Source organism: Moschus berezovskii, chromosome 7, assembly GCF_049115385.1.
Source record: "Moschus berezovskii isolate FMDL1 chromosome 7, NW_MosBer_1.0, whole genome shotgun sequence".
In the NCBI taxonomy this organism is placed as follows: Eukaryota; Metazoa; Chordata; class Mammalia; order Artiodactyla; family Moschidae; genus Moschus; species Moschus berezovskii.
Window position 1 is genome coordinate 11,822,204 of NC_142466.1, and position 12,915 is coordinate 11,835,118.

Consider the following 12,915-nt stretch of genomic DNA (forward strand, 5'->3'; position numbering starts at 1 on the left):
ATGTCTACTTATGTTCTAAGGGTACTCTGGTAAAGAGAATTCTATTTTGTTATTAGGCAGCAGCTGCTTGCTGAGAGCCTGGGTGATGTTCATAAAAGCAAAGAAGCAGAATTCTGGAACCAAAGTCACTTTGAATGGTTTAGTTCCATGCTGCCTGACAACAGTATGTGCCCCTTTCAGAACAGTGAGTTCAATACTTCTGGAATGCTCCAGGATATCTTTGAATCAGGCCAGGGAGTAAAAGAAAATACAGCCAACTCTCAATAATTATGGGAGGTAGGATGGATAAGTAAAAGTCTGAAGATCTAAAAATCTTATTTTTAATTAGTAACTTGAATCCCCTCTTTAAGCAAACATTTGACTTTCATAGTTTATTGTCAGATAAAGAGGACTTTAATCTTACTTCTTTTCTCTGCCCCCCCTCCAAACACTCTAGAGGAGGTACAAAAGAACTCTATAGTCTGATATATGTAGCTGCAAAGATGGAAACATATTTGACATCTAACTTTTCCAATTTAGATATTTAAAACTACCCATATAATATTCTAGTATATAAGGGCCTATCTATAGTTTCGTTTTTGCATAAAAAGGATGCTTTATAATTTATTTTAAAAATGGTACTCTTTTAGCAAGGAATGACTACTTACCATAATCAATATGAGCAGTTACATCCAACTTTTCTGACTTTGAAAAGCTACAACTCAGTACTTACCAAGTTACACTTTCCTTACAATGTAATATTTGCAACTGATATGAATTGGGGATGACAGTTTTGCTCAACATTGGCATAATTCATGACTGGAGACAGTATGACTTGATAAATTAGTCCTAATAAGACAGGCCTGTAATAGCTGCCTTTCCTGATTCCCACATATCTAGAGTAAAACACCACACCCCTCTGCCTCAATTTTCTAGTAATCATCATTCAACTCAAGATACTAATGCAAAATATTTCTTATTGTAACACTAGTCATACGAACTGTTTCAACTGGCAACATCAACATTATACTGGTTTTAAATGTATATTTTGAACTTTAGCTTCTTATAAATCATTCTACTTTCATTAAAAGCATGTCTTCTATTCATTGAAAATAAAAGTGGTGAAAGAAGAGAACAAATATAACATTTCTGTTCTTCATAACGTATTTGCTTTATAACATATATACTTTGCTGTATTGGTGGGGCTAAGACTTAAATGATCCACACAAAAGTCGTAGTTCTAAGTGTTACGTAATTTCTATTAGATTTATAAGAATAAGAAACATTTCTAAAAATCTGAACCTTTCCAGAATATATTGAAATAAGAATAGGGGAGAAGGGGATCCAGCGACAGAGCTGTCTTCACATTTTGATCACTCATATGTTAAGAAAGGATTAAATAATTAATTCATTTCAAGCAGTTCTTTTTGATTCTCCCACTCCCCCTCTTCTTTATTTGTGTTTGCTTATTGTCTTAAGAAAAAAAAAGAATCATATAATTAATGCAAAATTATGAAATTTTATAACAATCTAAAAGTTGTTTCTATGTTATCATGGGATTAAGATTTTTAAAGGCATTATTTAAAGACATTTTGATGTGTCACGAACTAGAAAAATATCCTTTGTATCCTCTGATAATCATAACTAAGTGGAAATGAGGAAATGAAGAAAATGCTGCAGATAAAGTCTGATGAAAATATTTTGTGCTCTCAGCTGATAATGTAATGGTACCTCAACCAAATGTAGGCGATGGCTGCATGTGCGTCATGGAAGCCGCCATACAAAGTGAGCAGATAGCAAGATTAGCACTCCACATAGTAAGGAAGAAAGAAATGACAGTCATACAGCAATAACTCCAAATACTGGGCTTCACAGTGATTCATTTCAGGGACTTATAACTTTACTTGCAAATTTATTATGTTGGAGCAATTAAGTTCAACAGTTACAAATGCTCGAATTCTTCACTTACCTCATCTGGGTTGGCATTAAAGGTGAGACTGCCTTCATCCAGCTGCATGTACAATTTTCTGAAAGAAAATCCTAGAGGTGGGTTCTTGTTGTAAATGGAACAGTGACCCCAAGTGGATTTACACAGCCTGTAAGTATGATAAAAATCAGATGAGAAAACATGACCAGATTGAATCTTCTAAGTTAAAGACGTATATACATGATAAAATAGTGATATAAAATGATATAAAATTGGATTTTACAGCTCTGAAGTATAAACTGCTTAATTTTATGCTTGTTTTATTTATTTACTAGAGTAAAACAGACAAACGCCTTCAATTTAGCAATTCTGACAACACTTAATAAATGTGAATTACAAAGATTAGTAATATTCGAGTCCCACTGAATTTAAACATAAATGATGACAATGATAACAGTTAACATTTACCAAGTGCTTAACAGATGCCAGGCACTATTTAAAGCATTTTAATAGTATTAATTTGCTTAATCTTTACAACCATCCTACAGATAAAGAAACACAGACACCATAAAAAAGCTGCCCACAGTCACACAGCTAATTTGTGTAGAGGCAGGATCTGAATCAAAGGAACTTACTCTCGAGCTTGCAGTCCTAACCAAGAGTCTAAACAGAATTGAACAACTAAGTGCTCCACTGTGAATTATAACTAAACGGGGGATGGGGGAACTGCTGGGCAGAGAGAGAAACTGTAATGCTGTAACTTTAATACTTAAATGAAAAGGTGCAACATTAAGATTAGTATATGTTAGGATATTGCTTTAAAACACTGGTTCTTTACTATCAGAGCTAAACATGACTTTTCACAAAATCTGTAATACTTAAAATACCTCAAAACACAATGTTTCTATTAATACACATTGGGACACTTGTTTCCAATTTTGTTCAGGGGCATTAGCTACTGGTTATTATTTGAAAGCTAACCTTCATCTTTTACAATTCCTGAAATTCTGGATGGATACCATAGTTTCACTTTCTGATATTATTGAGTTTTGACTCAAATTTCCTTCTTTTCTCTCTCTTTTACACACACACACACACACACACAGAGAGAGCTTACAGGAAAATAAGGAAGTTACTGTCTCAGCCTGTAACATCAAAATTCCTGAGGAAAGTGGGTAGAATATTCACTTTTACATGGGAATATCTTCTTCATAGTTAATTTATATCATTGCATTCTTTTCCCCAGCCAAATGAGGTGATTCTGAAATAGGGAGTTTAGTAACTTGTTTAGAAAATTATCAATATTTTAGCAGCCTCTTTACTCTAGTACCATAGCTTTTGATTTTTATTACTAAGCTATGGAAGGAAAGTTATGACCAGCCTAGATAGCATATTAAAAAGCAGAGACATTGCTTTGCCAACCAAGGTCCATATAGTCAAGGCTATGGTTTTTCCCGTGGTCATGTATGGATGTGAGAGTTGGACTGTGAAGAAAGCTGATTGCTGAAGAATGGATGCTTTTGAACTGTGGTGCTGGAGAAGATTCTTGAGAGTCCCTTGGACTGCAAGGAAATCCAACCAGTCCATTCTAAAGGAGATCAATCCTGGGTGTTCATTGGAAGGACTTATGCTAAAGCTGAAACTCCAATACTTTGGCCACCTCATGCAACGAGTTGACTCACTGGAAAAGAGTCTGATGCTAGGAGGGATTGGGGGTAGGAGGAGACGGGGACAACAGAGAATGAGATGGCTGGATGGCATCACCGACTCGATGGACATGAGTTTGAGTGAACTCCAGGAGTTGGTGATGGACAGGGAGGCCTGGCGTGCTGTGGTTCATGGGGTCGCAAAGAGTCGGACACGACTGAGAGACTGAATTGAACTGAACTGATGGAAAAGCAACAGAACCTCCCCTAAATTAAAAAACAAAAACTAAGCCAGCCTTTAATTTATCAAGGAAAAAAAAATCCAAGAGTCAGAGATACAGGCATAAAGGAAGCATTTCTCATAGAAATGAACAATCCAGATTTAAATCCCAAATGAAAAGTATATTCTGATTGAGTTCTGATAAGCATAGAAATAAACTTTTCTTTTTTTAAAAAGTTCAAATATAGGACCATAAATTAAGTTTGATGGGAATATTAAAATGGATAAAAGCAGCACTCCACTCTCAAAAAAAAAAAGCATTTAGGTAAGTATACTTAGAGATATCTGGGTCAAATATGGTGAGCTGAACTTACCCTTGCCAGAGAAGCTCATCATTGGCCAGATCCTGCCAGACGCAGGAAGCTAAGCAGAGGTCGGTTGCATTCAGGTAAGACAAGATGGTAAAGCTTAGTTCGGGAGGCAGCATTTCCAAATTAATGAATCCTTCCTGTTCTTTAGACTTTCTTGTCTTCAGAAGATGATATATGTCAATGCCCCCCTGGACGTGTTTGCGATGACTGGTGTGAGACATGTTGCTGGCAGCCACCCTCCTGCTCTGCTCTCTGCTGAGGTAGCCCTGCTCACCGTAGCCTTCCTGCTGTAGCTGCTGGTTTCTGGCCACTCTCCACAGCCCCTGACCCATCTGCAAGCCTGGGAGAAAAACCAGAATGGAGTAAGGCTCCATTAAGAAAGTAATCCACCTTTCCCTGCAGTATGACAGGTCTACATGAAGCATTTGTTTATCAGAATTAACATGCCTCATTAAGACATATTAAATGGAATAGCAAATTACAAAGAACAGACAGAACATTGTAAGTATGAAACTTGGATATGGAGAACTATTTGGTTTGATTATCACCTTTATCTCGGTTTGCTAACTGCTTTTAAAATCCACAGGTGACATAATCATTTTTCACAAGGTAAGATTTAAAAGTTACTGACGTCCTAAAGACTCTTACAAAATTATAATTATGTGGACTTATGGGCCAGTATTAAATACAACTCTGATCAGAGCACAGGACTTCATTTAAAAGGTCCCTACACACTGCTTTTTATCACAACCTGAGCTAAGCTAAGCTAGCCCCTTTTAACCAAATTCCCAGATGCATAACAGCTGTGAAACAGGCTTCTCGTTTAATTCTTGCCAGTCTGCTCTTAAGTTGTAGGCTGTAATAAACTGTAACACAGGCCCTGAAGTCTAATTCAGAAACCTTATAAATTAGACACCTAGAACTCCACGATAAAGAGCTCAGTGATGACTATTCGGTTCTGCTCCTGCTTTAAATACAAATCTTGAAATCATTTTCCAGTTCTTCTCCACATGGTCCTATGGACTCCTCAGAGGTCCCTGGGAAAAGGCAGAAAAAGGGGAGGGGGTGTTCCAGTCTCTCTTGCCTCCACTCCACCTCCCACAAGAGAGGCTCTACATTTATCTGTTACAAATACCAGACTTCCTCATATGCAAATATTTTGAAGACTACTGGTCTAGCCTTTCCATTTCATTTGGTTTTGCAAATAAGTAAATTTTCCAGGGCAAATAAATTCATTGAGAAAAATGATACCAGGAAGTGTTTTTAACTAACATAAAAAATTATTTCAAAGAACTCTTTTACAAATAAATCATCCCTGTTTAAAAAACCCAATTTTTCTACTAATACGTATGAGTTTTAGAAATTTGGAGGGAGAAACCGGTTTTTGTTCAAAATCATTAAATTTCATTGCATGACCTAACCTTAAAATATGGTTTTGTTTTAATTGGCTGTTTACAATAAAGAGTAGTAATCAGAATATAAAAGAGCAACCTGTCCCCCAGACTATTGGTGACCAGAAATCCTGAAAATTATCAGGAATAATTTTTGAAAATTGAAATATTTAAAATAAATTTGAAAACAGAGTGGAATTTGAAAGAATATCAAAGGCTATTTTTTCAATATTTAAAAAAGTATGTATATTTACTGAATTGTTGGTTATTATTTGGATAATGACTACTTGTTGATTAAAACAGGAAAAACAGTCCAGGATAATTTTTCACTCTTTGTCCTTGGAAATCCAAAAGCTTAAGCTATAAAGAGATTGGTTTGGGGCGGGGGGAAGGGGGAGGTATAGAGAGAAGGAATATATTAATAATTTTTAAATGTAGGAAAATTTGTTTTTGCAAAGAAATCACAAAAGGTAGTAACTTTTCCTCCTTATAACACATATTACCATTATGGTAGCAGTTCCTAAAGTAGTATTTAAGCTATAATAATTAAATTCTTATTTTCAATTAGAATGACTGAGATCCCAAACTGACAACACCAAATATTGGAAAGATGTGGAAACTCAAAACAATACAGTCACTTTGGAAGACAGTTTGACCGTTTCTTATAAAAATAAACATGCTTTTACCATATGCTGTAGCATTCATGCTCCTTGGTATCTACGCAAATAAGTGGAGAACTCATGTCCACACAAAAACCTGCACGTGGACCTGTAGCTTTAGTCATAATTACCAAGAATTGTAAGCAACCAAATTGTCCTTGAGTAGGTGAATAGATAAATTTACTGTGATATATCCAGACAAAGGAATGTTTAGTGCTAGGAAGAAATGAGGTATGAAAAGACACAGAAGAAACTTAAATATATATTACTAAGTAAGAGCAGCTGATCTGAAAAAGCTACATCGTGTGTGTGATTTCAATTATAAGACATTCTGGAAGAAGCAAAACCATAGACAATAAATTAACAATGAAAAAAGTACAGAATATCAACAAAAAATTTGGAAAGAACTTTAAGTTTCCTTAAGGGTTAAATATGCTGTCACATTACAACATAAGTATACCTTAATTTTGACACAAGACTCATAAACATTTAAAAAATTTTATCATAGCCATTTCTCTGCTGATCTTAGCAAGAACATATCTAGAAATTGAATTGATTGCTAAGCTCATCCACAGTATATCTGTTGTCATTTTAGATAATTATATTTATTCCTCTTTTGTACTTGCACTACCAAAGGTAAATAATCAAAAATGATAACTATGATGTCTGAAGTCTTGAGATTTAAGGCATCTAATGTCAAATTGCACGTACTTCCCTACCTCTTTATGGTGGCATATGGTTAGGCAGCTGTTATTCTTAGGGATGTTGCTAGGGAACGCAGAATCAGGGTGATTTCCCTAGGACTTAAATGGGATCATTTAAATAGAGCACTGGATAAAGGGACTCAGAAAGCATCCAGCAGGTAGAAAAGAGGTAAAGCCAGCAGATGGTTCTTAGGATTAAAAAAAAAAAAAGTTAATGGGGAGGGTGGAGGTTTGAGGCACATATACACATGATTCAGACAAAGAAAAACTGCATTTTCTATCCTTCTGCTGCTAAATAATATTGCAAATTACCGTTGTGGGATGTCTTTTTCCCTTTAAAGCAGTTCTGGATTCGGGGGAAGAACACAGCATGATAAATCACTTGAGAAGGATCAATATCATAAATTTCTCCTTTGGGGAAAGGAAAGGGTGTCCACAGTGTTCCATCCTACTCCCAGTCTTCCTTAGGGTAACAGGTGTGTGGCAGGTGGATGGAACTGTCAGAAAAGTGATTAAACTCAAAAAGACATGAGATCCATTGCAGAGGTTGTGAAGCAAGTCACAGAGGGAGCATGGTGTTGAGGACTCTGACGCTAAACAGACACTTGAGTTCAAGTCCTGACTCCACTGGTCAGCACTTACAGGACTCTGGGGAATTTACTTCCCCTGTGGCTCAGATGGTAAAGAGCCTGCCCACAATGCAGGAGACTTGGGTTTGTTCCCTGGGTTGGGAAGATCCCCTGGAGAAGGAAATGGCAACCCACTCCACTCCAACCCACTCCAGAAGGAAATCCCATGGGGTCACAAAGAGTAGGACATGGCTGAGCAACTAACACACACATACAGTCTAAGCTCTGGTTTTGTCATATTTAAGGTGATAATTTACATATAACATAATAGTAATACACACAGTTCAAAGGGCTGGTGTATTAAATATTACATATAGAGTTCACTTCACAGCTAATTATAAAATGTTAGCTCATTTGTTTTGACAAAACCATATTTTTACAGAGCGAAAATGATGAACCCTTTGGTAATAAATAGCTCTCTATATAATAAACGATAATAAATAGCTCCCTGATAGCTCAGTTGGTAAAGAATCTGCCTGCCATGCAGGAGACCCTGGTTCAATTCCTGGGTCAGGAAGATCTGCTGGAGAAGGGACAGGCTACCCGCTTCAGTATTCTTGGACTTCCCTTGTGGCTCAGCTGGTAAAGAATCCGCTTACAATGTGGGAGACCTGAGACTTGGGTTTGATCCCTGGGTTGGGAACATCCCGTGGAGAAGTGGCTACCCACTCCAGTATTTTGACCTAGAGAAGTCCACGGACTGCATAGTTCATGGGATCGCAAAGAATCAGACACTACTGAACAACCTTCACTTTCACTTTAGTAATAAAACTTATAGAATGATACTCCAATTATCACATAAAGATGAATCCATGTGTGACTCTACACTGATGATCAATGAACACATTTCTTTAGAAGAAAGGGAAGCTCTTCCTATAGTAAAATTCTGAATAATAAGGAGTTAGAAAAATCATTTTACAATATCATAGAAAAAAAATAATTCAGGCAAGAATTATCAATGAGTGCTGAATCTGGAGTTTGATAAAGAATGGAAGGTTTACAGAGTCTCAAAGTATCTGCCCCTATACATTACTCATTAATTACAAAAAGAAATTAAGAAATCAGATAGTATTTAACCAAGTGTTCAAACTTAACTTTTATCAATAAGAGACAAACGAACATATGTGCTTCTGAACATATGTGCCTCTAGACCCTGAGAAGGACATAACAATTATACAGTATTTTAGCCAAAAATGTATAACCTTTATCTAATCATGAGGAATATCAGAGAAACCCAAGTCTACAATCTTTTTTTTTTCTCCTTCAAAATTGCCAATGCCATGAAGCTAAAGAAAGGAATCATTCCAGATTAAAGGAGACTGAAAAACATGACATCTAAATTCAATGTGTGGACTGGATCATATACTGAAAAAAGAAATGCTATAAGGGACATTATTGGAATAACTAAAAAACTAGATATACAGCCCATGATTGGGTAAAAATACTTACATCAATGTTAACTTTAATGAATTTGATAACTGTGCAGTGGCTTTGTCAGAATATTGGGTTGGCCAAAAAGTTCGTAATGTTAGATGTTAAAGAGAAACCCAAATGAACTCTTTAATATATTCTTATTCTTAGGAAAAATACTGAATTGTTAAAGCATAAGGTAAGACGCTTACTCCTTGGAAGGAAAGTTATGACCAACCTAAATAGCATATTAAAAAGCAGAGACATTACTTTGCCAACAAAGGTCCGTCTAGTCAAGGCTATGGTTTTTCCCGTGGTCATGTATAGGTGTGAGAGTTGGACTGTGAAGAAAGCCGATTGCCGAAGAATGGATGCTTTTGAACTGTGGTGTTGGAGAAGACTCTAGAGAGTCCCTTGGACTGCAAGGAGATCCAACCAGTCTATTCTAAAGGAAATCAATCCTGGGTGTTCATTGGAAGGACTGATGCTGAAGCTGAAACTCCAATACTTTGGCCACCTCATGCGACGAGTTGACTCACTGGAAAAGACTCTGATGCTGGGAAGGATTGGGGGCGGGAGGAGACGGGGACGACAGAGAATGAGATGGCTGGATGGCATCACTGACTCTGTGGACATGAGTTTGAGTGAACTCCGGGAGTTGGTGATGGACAGGGAGGCCTGGCGTGCTGTGATTCATGGGGTCGCGGAGAGTCGGACACGACTGAGCGACTGAACTGAACTGATCTGAAGGTATACAACCTAGTCTTAAATGGTTCAGAAAAACAGTAACGTCAATCTCCACACAGAGAGAATGAAAAGCATGTTGCAAAATGTTTAAAATTTGTGAATCTGGGTAAAAGGTGAAAAGTGTTAGTATGGCAGTCTTATCTGACTCTTTGTGACCACATGGTCTGTAGCCTGCCATGCTCCTTTGTTCATGGAATTCTCCAGGCAAGAATGCTGGAGTGGGTTGCCATTCTTCTCCAGGTGACCTTTCCAACCCAGGGATAGAACTCAGGTCTCCTGCATTGCAGGCAGGTTCCTTACTGTCTGAGCTACCAGGATAAAAGGTGTGCACCAATTACTTTTACTAATCTCACAATCTTTCTGTAAACAGAAATCTTCTGATTGAGGAACTGAAGCATGTGAAATTGGAAAATAACTGAGTTTGATGTGCACTCAGTTTAAGAAGTACTGTACTTTGAGCTTAGTGTCATACACACTGAAAATCATCACTAAGGAGATAAAAGTTCAGCAGCATGTTTTAAGAGTAGTAAGCGACCCTTGTCAAGGCAAACATTAAAACAGTAAGAATTATTTTTGCCATTTGTGATATAAATTTTTATTTAAAGGGAGAAGAAATGTTTCTTAAAAAAAGTAGAGGAGAAAACCCTTTAATTTTGTGTGTGCAGATTTAAGGCTTGGGATTACTGGCTGTGTTCCCTCCTTTTCTGTGTAATATTATGTACACAATATTTCAAATACATTTAATAACAAATATTAAACAATAATATTGTTTTTGTACTATAAACCACAATTTATTTAATACTTACTCTGTGCCAAACACTGTGGAAGTTTTAATTACATTATGCCATTTTTGTCCTCAAGACAACCTTAACAGGTAGATATTAGATATTATTCTACCTATTTTATAGCTGAGGAAATAGTGACTTAGAGAGGTTAAGCAACTTTGCCCAAAATCTCAGAGCTGACAAGTGGAAAACTAAAGATTCAAACTCAGGTCTGAGCCCAAAGCTTTTATTCCTAACCACTGAGCCCTAGGCGCAGAACTGGTAAAGACAATTTATCATCTGTTTTCTTCATCACTAACTCTCATCTCTTTTATCTCTGAAGCTGCTTATTACCTCCACCGTTGCTTCCAGCTGCAGTTTCTCTTTCAAGCTACTGTTCCTGTGGAAAGCACATAGACTTTGATGTGAAAAAAAGATCTACTTCAAACTCCTACACAGAATCTGATTAGACTATAGTCTGTGGTCCTTATTTTCCTCATCAGGAAACAGTGAATAACTCTTACTCCAAAGAACTTAGAGGAGTTAACAGAACCTAACACATAGGTAATTTACCATCACTGGTAGTTTTGTAGTCACCATTCAACCCCCTTTAAAAGATAACTCTTATTTTAGTTCTTCCATTTCAGAGTATACCTGATTATTCTGGACATAATGATCTGAACAGTTACAATCCTGGTTCTAAATTTCATGAACTTAGGATCTGTGAATTTGGAGATGCCATTTACTTTTGCTAGGAGAAAGAAAAATAACATCTAGTAAATATATGAAGTTATATCTGGTCCCATCACTTCATGGGAAATAGATGGAAAAACAGTGGAAACAGTGTCAGACTTTATTTTTTTGGGCTCCAAAATCACTGCGGATGCTGACTGCAGCCATGAAATTAAAAGACGCTTACTCCTTGGAAGGAAAGTTATGACCAACCTTGATAGTATATTGAAAAACAGAGACATTACTTTGCCAACAAAGGTCCGTCTAGTCAAGGCTATGGTTTTTCCCGTGGTCATGTATGGATGTGAGAGTTGGACTGTGAAGAAAGCTGAGCGCCGAAGAATGGATGCTTTTGAACTGTGGTGTTGGAGAAGACTCTTGAGAGTCCCTTGGACTGCAAGGAGATGCAACCAGTCCATCCTAAAGGAGATCAATCCTGGATGTTCATTGGAGGGACTGATGCTGAAGCTGAAACTCCAATACTTTGGCCACCTCATGCGACGAGCTGACTCACTGGAAAAGACTCTGATGCTGGGAGGGATTGGGGGCAGGAGGAGACGGGGATGACAGAGAGTGAGATGGCTGGATGGCATCACTGACTCTGTGGACATGAGTTTGAGTGAACTCCGGGAGTTGGTGATGGACAGGGAGGCCTGGCATGCTGTGATTCATGGGGTCGCAAAGAGTCGGACACGCCTGAGCGACTGAACTGAACTGAAATATATAAAGTTAGAAGAAACTAACTTTGCTTAGATTGACAAACTTAGTTTGGCAAATAAAGTCAAGTATATAGTCATCAGTCAGTGATGACAGAGAGACCATTTTGGCAGTCAGTATCAGTACTATCATCATCTTTAATCACTACAGATATATTTCTAGAAATGGAAACTTTATGACTTCAGGGGAAGATTCAATATATCAAAAGTCCTTTTTCGAGCATCACAAACTAAATTAATTAACAGGAAATTTCTACTATAGATCTTTATGACATTTTCAGATCCCTAGGACCCTGAATTATAAAGAGCTTTATGTATAGAATGCTAATTTCTTAGATCTCTGAAATCAATTTACAACTGTTGAGATCTGTATTTTTAAGCATATTTCTTGATTATAAAATATGAATTACTCGAACATATGTTCCTTAAGACAACAATAATTTTGGAACTCACCTTTTATATTGTGCTTTATTACTGTAAGAAATACAAATAAAAGTATATATACAGGTAGTCCTTGTACAGGACCATGCTAACTACTGGATAACAGTTCTATGGGACTTTGCACAGCAAGGCCATGGTTCTAAAAAGCACACATTTCAGTTTACATGGTACCATATAGAGTAAGAACTGCCTGTAACTGTACTAGATGGGGGAATGATTCAACACAATAGGCTACAAGGAAAAATCCAGTACTAAACACAGTGCCTTAGACCTACAAAGCACTCAGCAATATTTGTTGACTGAACGAATCTTCAAATGGTAAACAACAAGAAAAACTGAATTAGATTAACCTTATCTAAATTTCACATCTTTCAAAAAATCATCAGAATAGATCATAGACTTAAATGCAAAACATAAAAGAATACAACTTTTAGAAAAACACAGAAAAGGAGGTCTTAGGGGTCTATATCTAGGCAAAGAGTTCATCAAAAGTACAATCTATAAAAGTAAAAGTTGGTAAAGTCAACCTCATCGATATTAAAAACTTTTGCTCTTTGAAAAGTCCATATGAAGAAAACA

General features: G+C 36.9%; 1 protein-coding gene across 1 annotated transcript in view; it reads right to left on the bottom strand.

Moving 5' to 3' along the window:
• Positions 1-12,915, bottom strand: part of FBXO8 (F-box protein 8) — a 39,718-nt gene that overhangs the window by 19,752 nt on the left and 7,051 nt on the right. Inside the window, exons 2-3 of the mRNA XM_055428031.2 lie at positions 4,147-4,483; positions 1,949-2,075 (exon numbers count right to left, since the gene is read on the bottom strand). Coding sequence (XP_055284006.1) covers positions 1,949-2,075; positions 4,147-4,475 — 456 coding nt within the window. The 5' untranslated portion in view covers positions 4,476-4,483. The remainder of the gene's footprint in view (positions 1-1,948; positions 2,076-4,146; positions 4,484-12,915) is intronic.